The 20,706-nt window shown below is 53.3% G+C and overlaps 1 protein-coding gene across 3 annotated transcripts in view; it reads right to left on the bottom strand.

Moving 5' to 3' along the window:
* CNNM1 (cyclin and CBS domain divalent metal cation transport mediator 1) overlaps window positions 1-13,278 on the bottom strand; it is a 61,513-nt gene extending 48,235 nt beyond the window's left edge. For all 3 annotated transcript variants that reach the window (XM_043551212.1, XM_043551213.1, XM_037905384.2), the window contains exon 1: window positions 11,816-13,278. In XM_043551212.1, the coding sequence (XP_043407147.1) occupies window positions 11,816-13,271 (1,456 nt within the window). In that variant the 5' untranslated portion in view covers window positions 13,272-13,278. The remainder of the gene's footprint in view (window positions 1-11,815) is intronic.
* Window positions 13,279-20,706: the final 7,428 nt, after the last annotated feature.

Genomic DNA, 20,706 nt, shown 5'->3' with positions numbered 1-20,706 from the left:
CAGCTATAAAAAGGGAAATAAGGACAGCCCAGGGAATTACAGACCAGTCAGCTTAACTTCTGTACCCGGAAAGATAAAGGAGCAAATAATTAAGTAATCAATTTGCAAACATCTAGAAGATAATAAGGTGAGAAGTAACAGTCAGCATGGATTTGTCAAGAACAAACACGTCAAACCAACCTGATAGCTTTCTTTGACAGGTTAACAAGCCTTGTGGATAGGGTGGAAGCGGTAGACATCGTATATCTTGACTTTAGTAAAGCTTTTGATACTGTCTCGTATGACCTCATAAACAAATGAGGGAAATGCAACCTAGATGGAGCTACTATAAGGTGGGTGCATAACTGGTTGGAAAATTGCTCCCAGAGAATAGTTATCTGTGATTCACATTCATGCTGGAAGGGCATAATAAGTGGGGTCCCACAGTGATCGGTTCTGGGTCCCGTTCTGTTCAATATCTTCATCAATAGAGAGTACACTTATAAAGTTTGTGGCTGATACTAAGCTGTGAGAGGTTGCTTTGGAGGGTAGGATTAAAATTAAAAATGATCTGGACAAACAGGAGAAATGGTCTGAAGTAAACAGGATGAAATTCAATAAGGACAAATGCAAAGTACTCCATTTAGGAAGGAACAATCAGTTGCACACATACAAAATGGGAAATGACTGCCCAGGAAGGAGTACTGCGGAAAGAGATCTGGGGGTCATAGAGGACCACAAGTTAAAGATGAGTCAATAATGTACCACTATTGCAAAAAAAGCAAACGTCATTCTGGGATGTATTGGCAGGAGTGTTGTAAGCAAGAAATGAGAAGTAATTCTTCCCCTCTACTCCGCCCTGATTAGGCCTCAGCTGGAGTATTGTGTTCAGTTCTAGGTGCCACATTTCAGGAAAGATGTGGACAAATTGGAGAAAGTCCAGAGAAGAGGAACAAAAATGATTAAAGGTCTAGAAAACGTGACCTATGAGGGAAGATTGAAAAAACTGGGTGTTTTGTTTAGTCTGGAGAAGAGAAGACTGAGAGGGGACATGATAACAGTTTTCAAGTACCTAAAAGGTTGTTACAAGGAAGAGAGAGAAGAATTGTTGTTGTTGACCTCTGAGGATAGGACAAGAAGCAATGGGCTTAAATTGCAGCAAGGGAGGTTTAGGTTGGACATTAGGAAAAACTTCCTAATTGTCAGTGTGGTGAAGCACTGGAATAAATTGCCTAGGGAGGCTGTGGAATCTCCATCATTGGGGATTTTTAAGAGCAGGTTGGGGACACACCTGTCAGGGATGGTCTAGATAATACTTAGTCCTGCCATGAGAGCAGGGGACTGGACTAGATGACCTCTCGAGGTCCCTTCCAGTCCTATGATTCTATGAGCACACCTGGAAATTCAAGAAGCCAAACTTTCCATTAATTCCCACCAAGACGGTGACAATTTGGATGCTTTGTCAAGCAGAATCCATCCAGCTGTGATTCCAGGGAGTGGAAACAATTATGTGTGCAAGCCTCTGAGCCCAGTGTGTGGATAAAATGCTGTACTATTGGGATAATTGCAGCATGTCCTATTGCTCATCATCTGAGGTGGAGAAGAAATGCTTCCCTCTACGGTCACATTGGCAGGGAAATGGTACTGGGGAATAGCTTTCTCCTGCACAGCCTTCAGCAAGGACCTCGTGAGCAACTCTCTCATGATCAGTTTCCTCTGACTGCAAGGAGGCCTCAGGCACTGATGGAGCCTGGTCATTCCCAGCTTCCAACTTTATTTATGGAATGCAACATGTCATCACTGTAGACATTTCCTAAAGAGCAGGATCCACCCGCTGCAGTACAAAGCCCATGAGCTGGATGCGTGGGACTACTGCATAGCAGAGAATCTGACAGTTCTAACTAGGGAGGAAACAAAATCTTAGGTATATTGCTGGAAGAGCAAACCTGCTGCAGAACAGTTCCTAGCCTCTTTAAAGCTGCAGGCAGCCTCTGCCATGATCAATAATGTCAGAATTTCAGCAGAAGGTACAGCTTGTGGTAAGTCATCTTAAAAACACTGATATAAACTCTTCACAGCACCAGTTCTGTTTTGTTCCTTTCCCCCCTTCTTGCCGCCAAGAATCATAGAATCATAGAATATCAGGGTTGGAAGGGACCCCAGAAGGTCATCTAGTCCAACCCCCTGCTCAAAGCAGGACCAAGTCCCAGTTAAATCATCCCAGCCAGGGCTTTGTCAAGCCTGACCTTAAAAACCTGTAAGGAAGGAGATTCTACCACCTCCCTAGGTAACGCATTCCAGTGTTTCACCACCCTCTTAGTGAAAAAGTTTTTCCTAATATCTAATCTAAACCTCCCCCATTGCAACTTGAGACCATTACTCCTCGTTCTGTCATCTGCTACCATTGAGAACAGTCTAGAGCCATCCTCTTTGGAACCCCCTTTCAGGTAGTTGAAAGCAGCTATCAAATCCCCCCTCGTTCTTCTCTTCTGCAGACTAAACAATCCCAGCTCCCTCAGCCTCTCCTCATAAGTCATGTGCTCTAGACCCCTAATCATTTTTGTTGCCCTTCGCTGGACTCTTTCCAATTTATCCACATCCTTCTTGTAGTGTGGGGCCCAAAACTGGACACAGTACTCCAGATGAGGCCTCACCAGTGTCGAATAGAGGGGAACGATCACGTCCCTCGATCTGCTCGCTATGCCCCTACTTATACATCCCAAAATGCCATTGGCCTTCTTGGCAACAAGGGCACACTGCTGACTCATATCCAGCTTCTCGTCTACTGTCACCCCTAGGTCCTTTTCCGCAGAACTGCTGCCTAGCCATTCGGTCCCTAGTCTGTAGCGGTGCATTGGATTCTTCCATCCTAAGTGCAGGACCCTGCACTTATCCTTATTGAACCTCATCAGATTTCTTTTGGCCCAATCCTCCAATTTGTCTAGGTCCTTCTGTATCCTATCCCTCCCCTCCAGCGTATCTACCACTCCTCCCAGTTTAGTATCATCCGCAAATTTGCTGAGAGTGCAATCCACACCATCCTCCAGATCATTTATGAAGATATTGAACAAAACCGGCCCCAGGACCGACCCCTGGGGCACTCCACTTGACACCGGCTGCCAACTAGACATGGAGCCATTGATCACTACCCGTTGAGCCCGACAATCTAGCCAGCTTTCTACCCACCTTATAGTGCATTCATCCAGCCCATACTTCCTTAACTTGCTGACAAGAATGCTGTGGGAGACCGTGTCAAAAGCTTTGCTAAAGTCAAGAAACAATACATCCACTGCTTTCCCTCCATCCACAGAACCAGTAATCTCATCATAAAAGGCGATTAGATTAGTCAGGCATGACCTTCCCTTGGTGAATCCATGCGACTGTTCCTGATCACTTTCCTCTCCTCTAAGTGCTTCAGGATTGATTCTTTGAGGACCTGCTCCATGATTTTTCCAGGGACTGAGGTGAGGCTGACTGGCCTGTAGTTCCCAGGATCCTCCTTCTTCCCTTTTTTAAAGATGGGCACTACATTAGCCTTTTTCCAGTCATCCGGGACTTCCCCCGTTCGCCACGAGTTTTCAAAGATAATGGCCAAGGGCTCTGCAATCACAGCCGCCAATTCCTTCAGCACTCTCGGATGCAATTCGTCCGGCCCCATGGACTTGTGCACGTCCAGCTTTTCTAAATAGTCCCTAACCACCTCTATCTCTACAGAGGGCTGGCCATCTCTTCCCCATTTTGTGATGCCCAGCACAGCAGTCTGGGAGCTGACCTTGTTAGTGAAAACAGAGGCAAAAAAAGCATTGAGTACATTAGCTTTTTCCACATCCTCTGTCACTAGGTTGCCTCCCTCATTCAGTAAGGGGCCCACACTTTCCTTGGCTTTCTTCTTGTTGCCAACATACCTGAAGAAACCCTTCTTGTTACTCTTGACATCTCTTGCTAGCTGCAGCTCCAGGTGCGATTTGGCCCTCCTGATATCTTTCCTACATGCCCGAGCAATATTTTTATACTCTTCCCTGGTCATATGTCCAACCTTCCACTTCTTGTAAGCTTCTTTTTTATGTTTAAGATCCGCTAGGATTTCACTATTAAGCCAAGCTGGTCGCCTGCCATATTTACTATTCTTTCGACTCATCGGGATGGTTTGTCCCTGTAACCTCAATAGGGATTCCTTGAAATACAGCCAGCTCTCCTGGACTCCCTTCCCCTTCATGTTAGTCCCCCAGGGGATCCTGGCCATCTGTTCCCTGAGGGAGTCAAAGTCTGCTTTCCTGAAGTCCAGGGTCCGTATCCTGCTGCTTACCTTTCTTTCAAGCTCAACTTTCACCTAGGCAAAGAGGGTTCCAATGTACTGTCGTTATCCTCAGTAGCAGAGCACAGTCATGAACTCTGCTATGCACCAAACAGAACACGTGAGCACCATAGTGCATATGCATCCTGTGTTATCCTAATGCAATCATAGAACCATAGACACATAGAGCGGGAAGGGTCATCTAGTCCAGCCCCCTGTGTGGAGGCAGGGCCAAATAAACGTAGACCATCCCCGACAGGTGTTTGTCCAGCCTGGTCTTAAAAACCTCCAGCGATAGGGATTCCACAACTTCCCTCAGAAGCCTATTCCAGAGCTTAACTATCCTTATAGAATCATAGAAGTGTAGGATTGGAAGGGACCTCGAGAGGTCATCTAGTCCAGTCCCCTGCACTCATGGCAGGATTCAGTATTATCTAGACCATCCCTGACAGGTGTTTGTCTAACCTGCTCTTAAAAACCTCAAATGACAGAGATTCCATAACCTCCCTGGGCAATTTATTCCAATGCTTAACCACCCTGACAGGAAGATTTTCCTAATATCCAAACAATCTCCCTTGCTGCAATTTAAGCCCATTACTACTTGTCCTGTATTCAGTGCTTAAAGAGAACAATTTATCACCCTCCTCTTTATAACAACTGTTTCTGTACTTGAAGACTGTTATCTTGTCCCACCTCAGTCCTCTCTTCTCCAGACTAAACAAACCCCATTTTTTCAATCTTTTCTCATAGGTCATGTTGTCTAGACCTTTAATCATTTTTGTTGCTCTTCTCTGGACTCTCTCCAATTTGGACACATCTTTTCCAAAGCGTGGCGCCCAGAACTGGACACAATATTCCAGTTGAGGCCTCGTCAGTGCTGAGCAGAGTGGAAGAATTACTTCTCATGTCTTTGCTTACAACACTCCTGCTAATACATCCCAAAATGATGGTGGGTTTTTTTGGGCACAGTATTATATTGTTGACTTGTATTTAGTTTGTGATCCACCATATCCCCCAGATCCTTTTCTACATTAATCCCTCCTAGGCAGGCAAGGTGGATGAGGTAATATCTTTTAGCAAGTTGGTAAGAGACACAAGCTTCTGAGATACACAGATGTAAGGACCCAGGGACTAGAACCCATGTCTGCAGAGCCTGGGGCAGCTGATATTCTCACAGTGCTACCAGGAGGCCATGTCACAGCACAGCCAGGGAGCATTGTGGAGAGTAGGTGCTGCAGGAAGTACCGCCCAGGAAACCCAAGAGTAGCAGTACCCTGCAGCCCTCTGATTGGCCAAGTTCCCCTACTTAAGCCCAGGGGTTGCCCCAGGAAGTTGTCTGATCAATCCCACAAGACTTTGACTGCACTGCCAGGCTTCGCCTCTTCTCCTGGTCTCTGATTCCAGCCTGACTCTGATTCTTGTTTATGGGACCTGGCCTTGCGATTCCTCGCACTCCTGTCCCTGGTGGGCAGACCTCAGCCCAGCTGTGACCACTAGGCCATGCCACCTACACCCCAGTCCCTTATGACAGAGCTCTTCCTCAGGTCTGGGAAAGGAAATCAGTGTCACAGCTTAACACAAGATCAAACAGGTTACCTCAGTAGCTCACACGCATTCTACTGGACCATTCAAGGGGAAGTGGCTCGTTAACACTTCCTAGGCAAAAAGAAAAGGAGGACTTGTGGCACCTTAGAGACTAACCAATTTATTTGAGCATAAGCTTTCGTGAGCTACAGCTCACTTCATCGGATGCATCATTACATTCCTAGGCAGTCACTTCCTATTTTGTATTTGTGCAACTGATTATTCCTTCCTTGCATTTGTCCTTATTGAATTTCATCCTATTTATTTCAGATCATTTCTCCAGTTTGTCAAGGTCATTTTAAATTCGAATCCTGTCCTCCAAAAGCACTTGCAATCGCTCCCAGCTTGGTACGGTCCACAAACTTTATACGTGTACTCTCTCTGCCGTTATCCAAATCATTTATGAAGATACTGAAAGATCCCTGAGGGACTCCACTCAATATGCCCTTCCAGCTTGATTGTAAACCATTGATAACTGCTCCCTGAGTATGGTTTTCCATAACTTTACAGTAGATTTGTCTAGGCTAAATTTCTCTAGTTTGTTTATAGTTAAAGATTTTCCTAATATCTAACCTAAATCTCTCTTGTGCAGATTGAGCCCCTTACTTCTTGACCTTCAGTGGACATGGAGGACAACTGACCCCTGTCCTCTTTAAAACAGCTTTTAACAGATTCAAAGACTGTTATCAGGCGTCGTCCCGTCCCTCCCCTCCCCCCCAGGCTATGGCTACACTACAAGGCTTTTAGGGGCACAGCTGTGCCGCTAAAAGGCACGTAGTGTAGCTGGTGTTTGTCGGCAGGAGAGAGCTCTCCTGCTGACAAAGCGCTGTTCACACCGGCGCTTTTCGTCGGTAAAATTTTTTGTTGTTTGGGTGGGTGTTGTTTTTTTTAATACCCCTGAATGACAAACATTTTGCCGATGAATTGCCAGTGTAGTCTTCTTTTCTCAAGACTAAACACTCCCGATTTTTTTAACCTTTCCTCATAGGTCAGGATTTCTAAACTTTCTATCAATTTTATTACTCTTTTCTGGACTCCCTCCAATTTATCCACATCTTTCCTCAAGTGTGGTACCCAGAATTGGACATGGTACTCCAGTTGAGGCCGCTCCAGTGCCAACCAGAGTAGAACAATGACCTGTATCTTACATACAACACTTCTGTAAAGACACCCCTGAATGATATGTTGGGGTTTTTTTTTACAATTGCATCACATTGTTGGCTTATATTCAATTTGTGATCCACTCTAACACCCAGATTTCATCGGTAGCACCATCTAGCCAGTTATTTCCAATTTTGTAGTTGTGCATTTGATTTTTCCTTCTGAAGTTAAGTACTTTGTTCTGGTCTTTATTGAATTTCATCTTATTGATTTCACATCAATTCTCCTATTTGTCAAGGTAGCTTTGAATTATAACCCTGTCCTGCAAAGTGTCTGTGACCCTGTGACGAAGTGGGACTGGTCTTAATGTTTTCTCTGAATATTGTGGGGGTGCCTCAGTTTCCCCTCTGCAGTTCTTAAGTATCTAGGTGGTGGGATAAGGGTGTATGATCATTGCAGAGCCCTAGAGGGCAGGTGTGTGCATGGGTCTGGACACAGAGGATGGCCGACACCCTGTTTCCTGACAACTGGTGGCCTGGCCCTCCCCTCCCCCCCGCAAGGTGAGAGCTAAAGGGTTGGAGAACAAAGGAATCAGGTGACCTCCTGGCCCGGGAAAGGGACAAAGCCCAGAGGAGGAGGGGCTGGAGAGTTTTTCAGTTTCGGGCTGGGTGTTCGACCGCAGGGAACCCCAAGGCTGGGGTCTAAGCTCCCTGCCCCCCAGAAGGACTTGACTGAGGGGTCCTGGTTGTACCCATAAGCTCGGTTTTAGACGGTGTTGCTATTGTCCAATAAACCTTCCGTTTTACTGGCTGGCTGAGAGTCACGGTGAATCCCAGGAAGAGGGGTGCAGGGCCCAGACTCCCCCACACTTTGTTACAACTGGTGGCAGTGGTGGGATCTGCTGCACCCCATGGATGGTGCTTCCTGCAGTAAGTGACTGGGGAGCAGTAAAACAAAGGGGGATGGATGAGGACCAGGCGTGCTGAAGGCTCAGAGAGGAGCGGTTTCGGGGGGTCGGTTAACCCCTGGGAGTGTGTGACCAGTGACAAGGACTTTTGCAGTAACAGGGTCCCCCGGGGGATTGCAGCGAGCGGTCCCAGGGGTGGAGGAGTCTGCAGCTCGACCCTGGCAAAGAGGTGGTGACCTCAAGAAGGGCTGGCACACGAGGGGTTCTCCCTGGAAACCGTGGGGAGCGGCGAGCACACAGGCCTGCGAGTGGCCAGCAAGGAGATGTATAGCAAGCACCTTAAGAGCGACCTGGTGGAGCTGTGCAGGCAGAGGGGGCTGCGCATTGGGAGGCTCACCAAGGAACAGCTGATTGCCCAGCTGGAGGAGGGAGATCGCTGGAACAAACTGATCCCTGTCTCGGAGGGAAGCAGCCTGGCAGATGCAGCGCGGGCACCGGTGTCTGTCCCAGTGGGGAGTGAACAGGTGGCTGCTGAGGGCTTCCCGAGACCTCTCCTACCTATGCCTAGGGGAAGGGCTGGGAGGAGCCCAGAGAATACTGAGGGCACTGTGACCCCTGTTGCCAGCAGGGGATCCTCCCGGCAGAGCTCCCCATCGCTGGATCTGAGGCGGCTGCAATGGGAGAAGGAGCTAAAACTGAGAGAGTTGGAGCTCTGGCAGTGGGAACTGCAGGAGGAGCGGGAAGAGCGGGAAAAGCAGTGTCAGCACGAACTGGAGAAGAAGGAGAAAACACTAAGAACAGTCCCACTTCGTCACAGACCCCTCCCAATCTAGTGCTATCCTCAAAATTTTATAAGCAAACTCTCCACTCCCTTATCAGTCATTAATGAAAATACTGAATAGTACCAGACCTAGGACTGACCCCTAACATCTGTTACATTTTCATCTAGATCTGGTGTGCAGGAAGGAGGTGGGATGGGTTGGGACAGGTGGTATAGGCTAATTTACTCGCTTTGCTGAAACACCCCACTGGATGGCATTGCAAACATTACTCTATCAGGTGCTTACAACACAACTTTGACTCAAAAAAAAAAAAAAAAAAATCAAAACCCAACAACCTATCCTTAAAGTTATGTGCCTACTTGAAAAACCAGTAAAACTCAAGCTTATTGCAACTGAAAAAGAACAGACTGATGTTTCTACTGTTTCGGTTTGTTTTAGGGCTGTCGATTAATCGCAGTTAACTCACGCGATTAACTCAGAAAAATTAATCACGAATAAAAAAATTAATCACAATTAATCACACTGTTAAACAATAAAATACCAATTGAAATTATTAAATATTTTTGGATGTTTTTCTACATTTTCAAATATACTGATTTCTATTACAACACAGAATACAAAGTGTACAGTGCTCACTTTACATTATTTTTTATTACAAATATTTGCACCGTAAATACAAAAGAAATCGTATTTTTCAATTTACCTCATACAAGTACTGTAGTGCAATCTCTTTACCGTGAAAGTGTAACTTACAAATGTAGATTTTTTTTGTTACATAACTGCACTCAAAAACAAAACAATGTAAAACTTTAGAGCCTACAAGTCCACTCAGTCCTACTGCTTGTTCAGCCAATCGCTCAGACAAGTTTGTTTACATTTGCAGGAGATAATGCTGCCCGCTTCTTATTTACGTCACCTGAAAGTGAGAACAAGTGTTCACATGGCACTTTTGTAGCCGGTGTTATAAGATATTCACGTGCCAGATATGCAAAACATTTGTATGCCCCTTCATGCTTCAGCCACCATTCCAGAGGACATGCATCCATGCTGATGATGTGCGTTAAAAAAATGTGTTAATTAAATTTGTGACTGAAGTCCTTTTTGATCTGTTTTGCCCGCCTTCTGCCATATATTTCATGTTATAGCAGTCTCGGATGATGACCCAGCACATGTTGTGCATTTCAAGAACACTTTCCCTGCAGATTTCACAAAAGGCAAAGAAGGTACCAATGTCAGATTTCTAAAAATAGGTACAGCATTCCACCCAAGGTTTAAGAATCTGAAGTGCTGTCCAAAATCTGAGAGGGACGAGGTGTTTTCAGAAGTCTGAAAAGAGCCACACTCAGATGCGGAAACTACAGAGCCCGAACCACCAGAAAAGAAAATCACCCTTCTGCTGGTGGCATCTGACTCAGATGAAAACGAACATGCGTCGGTCAGCTCTGCTTTGGATCGTTATCGAGCAGAACCTGTCATCAGCATGGAAGCATGTCCTCTGGAATGGTGGTTGAGGCATGAAGGGGCATATGAACGTTTAGCACATCTGGCACGTGTGAATACCTTGTAACACCGGCTACAAAAATGCCATGCGACTCCTGTTCTCGCTTTCAGGTGACATTGCAAACGACAAGTGGGCCCCATTATCTCCTGCAAATTGTAACCAAACTTGTTTGTCTGAGCGATTGGCTGAAGTAGGACTGGGTGGACCTGTAGGCTCTAAAGTTTCACATTGTTCTATTTCTGAATGCAGAATTCTACCTTTGTAAGTTCAACCTTCATGACACAGAGATTGCCCTACAGTGCTTGTATGAGGTGAACTGAAAAATACTATTTTTTTCACAGTGCAAATATTTGTAATAAAAAATATCAAGTGAACACTGTATGCTTTATATTCTGCGTTGTCATTGAAATCAATATATTTGAAAAAGTAGAAAACTCAAAAGGTATTAAATCGTATTCTATTATTGTTTAAAAGCATGATAATCGCATGATTAATTGCGATTGTTTTTATTCACACGATTAATTGTGATTATTTTTTGTAATCACTGGACAGCCCTCCTTTGTTTATGTTGTTCATTTGACAGCAGATTTAGTCAGTTTTCACCAGCAAGAAGGGACAAAAGTAACTTTAAAACCCCCAAACAAGGTTGGAGCCTCAGGCACCTCACCTCCAGCCACTCTGTTAAATTGATTCAAAGCACCAGCCTTTGAACACCCCCGTGCGTGTTAACTAACCCTCCCGCACCCGGCCCTGGGGCTAAGTGTCTGTCCCCATCCCACAGACCAGCAGCGACCGTCCCAAGCGAGTGGCACGGCCAGGATTGAGCCCTGGCCCCCTCTCCGCGCACTCCCTGCCGCTGTCACTCAGCTCGGGGGAAAGAACCGATGCTGGTTAATTGCCAGGGTGGCTGGCAGAGATCCGCGCCCGCTTGCTGCCTGCCTCACCCCGCCCAGCCTGCGCGCAGAGGGGCCAATGCTCCGTGCGGAAAGCACCAGCCGCCCGAGTCCGCCGCTCCCCGGGGCGGGTGTGTGAACTGCTGCCCGCCTGAGCCGCGGGGGCGGCTCGTTCCGGCGCTGCGCCCCCTCAGCGCTTCGCAATGAGGTTCGGGGTCAAAAGCACCCGGGCAGCCGGCCCCGGGCCCGTATAGGGCGCCCGAGCGGAGTCCCCGCAGGCTGCAGGAGCTGCTGCGTGCCGCCGTGAGCCAGACACCCCCCGCCACCCAGAGCTGCGCGCAGCCAGCGGGCACACGCCAGGGCCAAGCAGGGCGCAAAGGGCCCAGGAGCCCCCTTCCCGCCCAGCTCCCGGGCAGCCTATCCGGGCATCCCAGCTCCCATTGCCGCAGGGCCCCCGCTCCTTGCCCGGACCCCCTGAGCTCAGCCGGCCGGGAGAAGCTGCCCCGCACGCACGGGCCTGGGGGAGCAGGAGGCGGTCGGGGAGGCGCAAGCTGTCGCGGGGTGCGCCAGAGGCAGCCGGCGAAGGGCCACGGGCATGCAAAGGGAAGGCGGTGGCTGCCGCGGGTGTACGGCCGGGTGGAGGCAGGGACAGGGAGATACCGCGCCCCGCAGGAGGCTGCAAGGACCCGGAGCGCACGGGCGAGGCTGGCCGGCGGGAGCGGAGCCTGGGGGTGCGTGGCCGGAGGACAGAACCGGGGGTGCCGGCGCCCTCACCCTTCTTGAACTCCTCCAGCAGCGTGTCCAGGCGGCTGTCGCTGAAGACCCAGTGCAGCGGCCGGCGGTAGAAGCGGGTGACGGTCTGCAGCGGGGTGCAGTCGTCCGGGTCCACGAAGGCCAGGTCTTTGACGAAGAGCAGGTCCACGATGTTGTCCCGCCGGTCGCCCTCGTAGACCGGGATGCGGGTGTAGCCGGAGCGCAGGATCTCGGAGACGGTGGCGAAGTCCAGCACGGCGTCGGAGCGCAGCAAAAAGCAGTCGGCCAGGGGGGTGAGCACGTCCTCCACCACCTTGGTGCGCAGCTCCAGCGCGCCCTGCACCATGGCCAGCTCCTCCCGCACCAGGTCGCTGTGCGGGTCGGCGGCGCGCAGCGTCTCCAGCAGGCGCTCGCGGGTGGAGAAGGTGCTGAGCTCCTGGCGCAGCGCCCAGTCCAGCAGGCGGCTCAGCGGGTAGCAGAGGGGGAAGGCGGCGGCCATCAGCAGGCGGGTGAGGCAGAGCGTGTGCGAGGCGATGGCCAGCCCGTGCCGGGAACACACCGAGTAGGGCAGCACCTCGCCGCCCAGGAACACGGCCCCGGTGCAGAGCAGCACGGGCAGCCAGGGGACGCCCCGCACGCAGCCGGCCAGCGCCGGGCCCTGGCCGGGCAGGGATGCGCACAGCCAGCCGGCCAGCGCCGCGTTGGCCCCGGCCTGGCCTAGCAGCAGGGTGCAGAGCAGGTAGGTGCCGCCGTGGCCCCGCACGGCCTGGACGCGGCGCGCCTGCTCCTGCTCCGCGGCCGAGCCGCTGTTGCGCAGCACGCGGAGCTCCAGCGGGTCCAGCGCCAGCAGCGCCAGGCGCAGGCCGCTGAACAGCGCCGACAGCCCCAGCAGCAGCAGCGCCCCCAGGGCCCGCAGCCAGCCCGCCTCCGGCAGCGGCCCGAGCAGCCAGGGCTCCCGCGCCGCCGGCCGCACCCGCAGCAGGAAGCCGCCCGCCGCGCCGTGGTGCTGCCAGGCGCGCCCGTCCCAGGCGCAGAGCGAGAAGAGCCGCCCCCGCGGGCCGGCCCCGGGCTCCCCCTTGCGCGGCGCCCGCACCCGCACCCGCACCAGGGCGGAGCCGGCCGAGCCGCCCGGCTGCAGCGGGCCCAGCACCTCCACGTCCGAGGCCCCGGCGCTCTGCGGCGGGCAGCGCTCCCCGGGCGCCGGGCCCGCTCCCGCCGGCGGCGGCTCCTCGACGAAGGCCAGGCGGGGCGCGCGGCTGCGGTTCGCCTCGGGCGGCGGCTGGAAGAAGACGCGCAGCAGGAAGCTGGCCCCCTCCACCGCCCCCAGCGCGCCGGCCTCCAGCGAGACCCGGCCCGGGGCCGTGTCCTCGGGCCGCAGCCCCAGCAGCCAGGCGGCCCCGGCGGGCGGGCGGCGCGCGAGCCAGACGAGGAGCAGCAGCGCGGCGCCCCGGCCCCGGCCGCCCGCCTGCACCGCCATGGCGCTCCGCAGCCCGCAGCGCCCCCGCCGCGCGTCACGCTGCAGCGGGGGGAGCCGGGCCCACGTGCCGGGCGGGGAGCGGGCGGCCCGAGCCCCGCCGCCGGTGCCGGGGCAGCTGCGTCCGGCCTGCGCCCGCGGTCCGTCAGCCGGCCCCGGGCCGGGCTCCGCGGGCGCTGGGTGTCCCCAAAGGCGGGTGCGGCCCCAGGGACCCGCTCGCTGCCACGGCCTGGGGGGGACACACGGTGAGACTCGGGCCAGGCCTCAGGGCAGGGATTTCCCTGCACCCCCTCGACTTTCACTACACCCCCGACCTTCCCTACACCCCCCTCCGCCCCCCAGTTTGTGAACTAGTTACATGCAGCGTTGCCAGTTTAGTGATGGGTTGGACATTGAGATTGAAACATTAATACACACCCTTTCAAAGCGTCAAAAGAGGATGATAACATACTGTCACGGAGTCTTGGGCGATGCTCTGGAACTGCTCCCCATGAAGCCAGGCAGGACTCTGGGGAAGTCTCCTCTCTGGGAGCAGCCTGTCTGCAGGACACACAGATCACCCGGCTCCATCTTCCTGGGTCTGACCTCGGAGCATTCAGCATCCTCTGCCCCTCTCTGCGCTTCCCCCAGTGAGTCCACTCAGGCGGAGTCCGGGGGAAGCCAGAGGGTCCTGCCCCCCAACTCCGCAGTCAGACGTGTGTCATGGAGTGTGGGGGAGTCCAGGCCCTACACCCCTCTTCCTGGGATTCACTGAGACTCTCAGCCAGCCAGTTAAACAGAAGGTTTATTGGTCAATAGGAACACAGTCTAAAACAGAGCTTGTGGGTATAACCAGGACCCCTCAGTCAAGTCCTTCTGGGGGAGCAGGGAGCTTGGACCCCAGCCCTGGGGTTCCCTGTTCCACCATCCAGCCCCAAACTGAAACTAACCCCCCCCCCCCCCCCAGCAGGCTCCCTCCTGCAGCCTCTGTTCACATTCCTGGCAGAGGTGTCACCTCCCCCTCTCCCTCCTGGCTCAGGTGACAGGCTCTCAGGTCTCCCATTGAAACTCCCCTGCCACATTCCCAGGTCAACACTCCCCCCTCCCTGCTGCGTCACATCTCTCCCCCTTTCGAGACTGAAATGAGCGGGGTCACTCTGACTAGTTGTCACAGAGTCCCTGGGCGATGCTCTGGAACTGCTCCCTACGAAGCCAGGCAGGACTCTGGGGAAGTCTCCTCTCTATGAGCAGCCTGTCTGCAGGACACACAGCTCACCCAGCTTCCCCCTTCCTGGGTCTGACCTCGGAGCATTCAGCATCCTCTGCCCCTCCGTGCGCTTCCCACAGCGAGTCCGCTCAGGTGGGGTCTTGGGGAAGCCAGAGGGTCCTGCCCCCCAACTTCGCAGTCAGACGTGACTCTCAGCCAGCCAGTAAAACAGAAGATTTATTAGACGACAGGAACATGGTCTAAAACAGAGCTTGTAGGTGCAGAGAACCGGACCCCTCAGCTGGGTCCATTTTGGGGGGCAGTGAGCCAGACAACCACGTCTGCGCGTCTGCCCTTCGCTCCATGTCTCCAGCCAGCCCCAAACTGAAACTCCCTCCAGCCCCTCCTCCTCTGGGCTTTGTCCCTTTCCCGGGCCAGGAGGTCACCTGATTCCTTTGTTCTCCAACCCTTTAGCTCTCACCCTGCAGGGGGGAAGGGCCAGGCCATCAGTGGCCAGGAAACAGGGTGTCGGCCATTCTCTGTGTCCAGACCCCTGCACACACCTGCCCTCTAGGGCTCTGCAATGATCATACACCCTTACCCCACCACCTAGATACTTAAGAACTGCATAGGGGAAACTGAGGCACCCCCACGCTATTCAGAGGAAACATTAAGAAGAGTCCCGCTTCATCACAGGCATCAAGTATTAAGTCATTGTGTACGTTATCTTGATGTCAGTGGTAGGCCAGTAGATGCATTTCTAGACTTTCAAGAAGATACATCGGCTGCATCTCTGACAACCCACATCTTAGAAGAGTTAAATGCTTGTCAACTGGACCCCAAACAGATGGCTGTTTGTGCATTTGATGGAGCTGCAAACTTCTCTGAAAGACTTGGTGGAGCTCAAGCTTTGCTCAGAGAAAAGAGTAACCCTAGTCTCTCCTATACACACTGCAGAGGCCATCTACTCAGGCAGCAGTTCTGCGGAAAAGGACCTAGGGGTGACAGTGGACGAGAAGCTGGATATGAGTCAACAGTGTGCCCTTGTTGCCAAGAAGGCGAATGGCATTTTGGGATGTATAAGTAGGGGCATAGCGAGCAGATCGAGGGACGTGATCGTTCCCCTCTATTCGACACTGGTGAGGCCTCATCTGGAGTACTGTGTCCAGTTTTGGGCCCCACACTACAAGAAGGATGTGGATAAATTGGAGAGAGTGCAGCGAAGGGCAACAAAAATGATTAGGGGTCTAGAGCACATGACTTATGAGGAGAGGCTGAGGGAGCTGGGATTGTTTAGTCTGCAGAAGAGAAGAATGAGGGGGGATTTGATAGCTGCTTTCAACTACCTGAAAGGGGGTTCCAAAGAGGATGGCTCTAGACTGTTCTCAATGGTAGCAGATGACAGAACGAGGAGTAATGGTCTCAAGTTGCAATGGGGGAGGTTTAGATTGGATATTAGGAAAAACTTTTTCACTAGGAGGGTGGTGAAACACTGGAATGCGTTACCTAGGGAGGTGGTAGAATCTCCTTCCTTAGAGGTTTTTAAGGTCAGGCTTGACAAAGCCCTGGCTGGGATGATTTAACTGGGAATTGGTCCTGCTTCGAGCAGGGGGTTGGACTAGATGACCTTCTGGGGTCCCTTCCAACCCTGATATTCTATGATTCTATGATACTCCAGCTCACGCTAGTAAGAGCTGCAGACTCTTCAAAAGACATTTACAAAGCTATAAATTTAATGTCTTCATTATATTCTTTTTTCAGCAACAGTCCAGAAAGACTGAATATTTTGGAAAATATAGAAGATACACTGGGATGGAAGTTCAAATTAGTCCAACCTGGGAAAACCCTCTGGCTTTCTCATGAGCGATCCTAGGCTGTTGTCTTAAAATTACTCCAGCCATTATTACTTACTTTGGAAAGTATCTACTAAGATGGGATGGTGTCACAGGGTCCCCAGGCGATGCTCTGGAACTGCACTTTCCCCTTGTCCCGGGCCTTCCCCACCCTCTGACAGGGGTCACAGGATCGGCAATACTGCCGGACCGTGGTAAAGACCCCGGGCCAGTAAAAGTTCTGTAGCAACTTCTGCCGGGTGCGCTGGATTCCCTGGTGGCCTGCGAGGGGGATGTCATGGGCCAGGGACAGGAGCTTGCGGCGATACTTCTGGGGGACCACCAGCTGCCTCCTGATCCCACAGGACTCCCCTTCCCCTGGGGCGCCCATTCTCGGTACAGGAACCCCTTCTCCCACAGGAACCTCTCCTGGCAGCCTCTCCTCATGGTCCGTCCCACACTGAGGTCGGCCAGGTCCCTGAGCTTCCGCAAGGAGGGATCTTTCCTCAACTCGGCCTGGAACTCAGCGGCTGGGGAAGGGATGGGGCCCGGTTCCCCCTCAGCGGCCAGGTCTGAGGCCACAGCCTCTCTGAGCCGTGCCCCTCGGCGCTCCCTCCCCACCCGGATAGGGTCCTGCGCCTCCGGTGTGGTACCCTCCCCGAGATCAGGGCGCAGTGCCCCTCGCCGGCTCTGGCTACGGGTCACAACCAGGGCGGTCTGGGGCTTGCTTGGCCAGTCCTCTAGGTCTCCCCCCACCAAAACCTCAGTGGGCAAATGAAGGTGCACCCCCACGTCCTTGGGGCCCTCCTTGGCCCCCCATTTCAGGTGTACCCTTGCCACAGGCACCTTAAATGGGGTCCCGCCCACCCCCATCAGGGTCAGGTAGGTGTTGGGCACCACCCGATCTGGGGCCACCACCTCGGGCCGGGCCAGCATCACCTCCGCGCCCATATCCCAGTATCCATTGACCTTCCTCCCATCCACCTCCAGGGGAACAAGGCACTCTCTCCGGAGGGACAACCCTGCGCCCACCCTGTAAACCGAGCACCCTGAGTCCAGAGCCTCCAGCCCTCTGGCGGAGCTGGCCTGGGGTACTCTTCCCTCCTGCGCAGGTGGTAAACTGGTAGCCCCCGTTTCCTGGATCGTCTGCCCCTCGTCCAGCTGGGTCCCTACCCAGTTTACCCTGGGTAGGTTGGGTCTGTTCAGTCTGTCCCTGAGCCTGGGGCACTGGGTCCGTACGTGGCCTCTCTGGCCACAGTGATAGCAGCTCAGGTCACGTTGGTCCCCTCGAGCGGGTCGGAGGGGCCTGACGCCAGGCATTCCCCTTGGGAGGGGGTTCTCCCTATTTCCCCGCTGGGAGGCCCCATGGTGACTCTCTCTCTGCATCGTGGAGGGCCTGTTCTTTTGGGACTCCTCCCTGCTACCCCCGACCGACTGTTCACAAACTTGTTGGCCAGCTGCCCTGCGTGCTGGGGGTTCGCGAGCTTTTTGTCCACCAGCCACAGCCTCAGGTCGGAAGGGCACTGTTCATACAGCTGCTCCAGTACGATTAGGTCCAGCAGGTCCTCTTTAGCTTGGGCCCCCGCTGTCCACTTGCGGGCATATCCCTGCATCCGGTTGACCAGTTGTAGGTATGTGACCGCAGGCGTTTTACGCTGACTCCGGAACCTTCTCCGGTACATCTCGGGGGTCAGCCCAAACTCACGGAGCAGGGCCTGTTTGAACAGTTCATAGTCCCCTGCCTCCGGCCCTTTCATTTGGCTGTACACCTCCACGGCTTTGGGGTCCATTAAGGGGGTGAGAAACTGGAGCCCGTCTGCAGGGTCAACCCTGTGCATCTCGCAGGCATTCTCAAAGGCCGTCAGGAAGCTATCGATGTCCTCCCCCTCCTTCCGCTGGGCCAGGAAGCACTTATCAAAGCTCCTTGCAGTCTTGGGTCCCCCCTCACTCACCGCAGCCGGGGCCCCACTGCTCCTCAGCCTGGCCAGCTCCAGTTCATGCTGTCTTTGTTTCTCCTTCTCCTGCTGCTCATGTTGATGTTCCCTCTCCTTCTCCTGACGCTCCCTCTCCTTCTCCTGACGCTCCCTCTCCTTCTCCTCCTGCTCATGTTGACATTGTTTCTCCTCATGTTGACGTTGTTTTTCATGATCCTCCAGCTCCCTCATTTTCATCTCCCTCTCCCATTCCAGCCGCATCCGCTCCAGGGATGGGGAGCTCCGCCGGGAGGATCCCCTGCTGGCTGCCGGGGTCAGGGTGCCCTCTGGATTCCTCCCCCAGGCCCAGGTAGGAAGGGTCTCGGGCTGTCCTCAGTAGCAGTCTGACCCCTCCCAGCCTGGTTAGGCCCCAGGGCCCACGCTGCATCCCCCGGGCGGCTTCCCTCCAGGACAGGGATCGGGTCATCCAAGCGATCCCTCTCCTCTAACTGGGCAATCAGCTGTTCCTTGGTGGACCTCCCAATGCACAGCCCCCTCTGCCTGCACAGCTCCACCAAGTCGCTCTTAAGGCGTTTAGCGTACATCTCCCTGCTGGCCACTCGCAGGCCGGGCAGCTTTCCACGGTTTCCAGGAAAAGCCCCTAGTGTGCCAGTCCTTCTTGAGGTCACCACCTCTTTGCCAGGGTCGAGCTGCAGACTCCTCCGCCCCTGGGACCGCTCGCTGCAATCCCCCGGGGGACCCTGTTACTGCAAAAGTCCTTCTCTCTGGTCACACACTCCCAGGGGTTAACCGCCCCCTAAAACTGTCTCTCTCTGAATCTTCAGCACACCTGGTCCCCGTCAATCCCCCTTCGTTTTACTGCTCCCCAGTCACTTACTGCACGAAGCGCCATCCACGGGGTGCAGTAGATCCCACCTCTGCCACCAGTTGTCACAGAGTGTGGGGGAGTCCAGGCCCTGCTCCCCTCTTCCTGGGATTCACTGAGACTCTCAGCCAGCCAGTAAAACAGAAGGTTTATTGGACAACAGGAACACAGTCTGAAACAGAGCTTGTTGGTACAACCAGGACCCCTCAGTCAAGTCTTCTGGGGGAGCAGGGAGCTTAGACCCCAGCCCTAGGGTTCCCTGCGTTCCTCCACCCAGCTCCAAATTGAAACTAAATCCCCCCTTCAGCAGGCTCCCTCCTACAGCCTCTGTTCACATTCCTGGCAGAGGTGTTACCTCCCCGTCCTCCTCCTGGCTCAGGTGACAGGCTCTCAGGTCTCCCAGTGAAACTCCCCTGCCACATTCCCAGGTCAACACTCCCCCCTCCCTGCTGCGTCACAAGGTGACTCTCAGCCAGCCAGTAAAACAGAAGGTTTATTAGACGACAGGAACATGGTCTAACACAGAGCTTGTAGGTGCAGAGAACAGGACCCCTCAGCTGGGTCCATTTTGGGGGGCAGTGAGCCAGACAACCACGTCTGCACTTCACTCCTCGTCCCCAGCCAGCCCCAAACTGAAACTCTCTCCAGCCCCTCCTCCTCTGGGCTTTGTCCTTTTCTCGGGCCAGGAAGTCACTTGATTTCTTTGTTCTCCAACCCTTTAGCTCTCACTTTGCAGGGGGGAAGGGCCAGGCCATCAGTTGCCAGGAAACAGGGTGTCGGCCATTCTCTGTGTCCAGACCCCTGCACACACCTGCCCTCTAGGGCTCTGCAATGATCATACACCCTCATCCCACCACCTAGATACTTAAGAACTGCAGAGGGGAAACTGAGGCACCCCCACAATATTCAGAGGAAACATTAAGAACAGTCCCGCTTCATCACTTCTCTCCCCCCTTCGAGACCGAACTGAGCGGGGTCACTTTAGCCGGTGACCTGGGGAAGTTCGAACCCACCAACGTTCCCATGGATGCCCCAGCATCTCTCCCATTCCTTGGTGGGAGTTACACCAGGCCCTTCCAGTTTCACGCCCTCCCTTAGGTCGGGGGTGGTCAATAGCACTCGCATGCCGCATGTGGGAAGGTTTATGCGGCCCGTGCCCTTTTGCCACCCCAAAACCCCCCGGGGTCAAACTGGGATCTGGTCTTCTCCCAGCGCTCCAGTCTAGAGGGCTGCAATTCGGGCTCTCTTGGTTAAGAGCCCCCATCTTGACCTGGGCCACATAGCGTTCACTTACAGAACTAGCATGGAGACATCCCTTTCTCAACAACCTTGTCTCCCCAACAAGCTGGCCAAACACAGCCACTTGGTTATAGGACTGTTTAACTTTCTGAACAGCTTTCACTTCATCTGAGACCTTCTCAAAGCTATCCACACTGGATCTTTCAACAGGAAAGTCAGTGGATCCATTCACAACAGAAAATTTCTGGCTGTTAGGAACTGAAACTTTCTTGATTAAATCACTTCACATCCTTCAGTGGCAGTAAACTGCTTGCAAAGACTCCATGAGGATTCCTTTCCCTAGGGCTTTTCTATGCAACAATTCACCCCCCACAGAAATTCT

This window comes from Chelonia mydas, chromosome 7 (assembly GCF_015237465.2).
Source record: "Chelonia mydas isolate rCheMyd1 chromosome 7, rCheMyd1.pri.v2, whole genome shotgun sequence".
NCBI classification, from domain to species: domain Eukaryota; kingdom Metazoa; phylum Chordata; order Testudines; family Cheloniidae; genus Chelonia; species Chelonia mydas.
The sequence above is the reverse complement of the archived record's forward strand: the minus strand, read 5'-3'. Positions and strand labels throughout refer to the sequence as shown.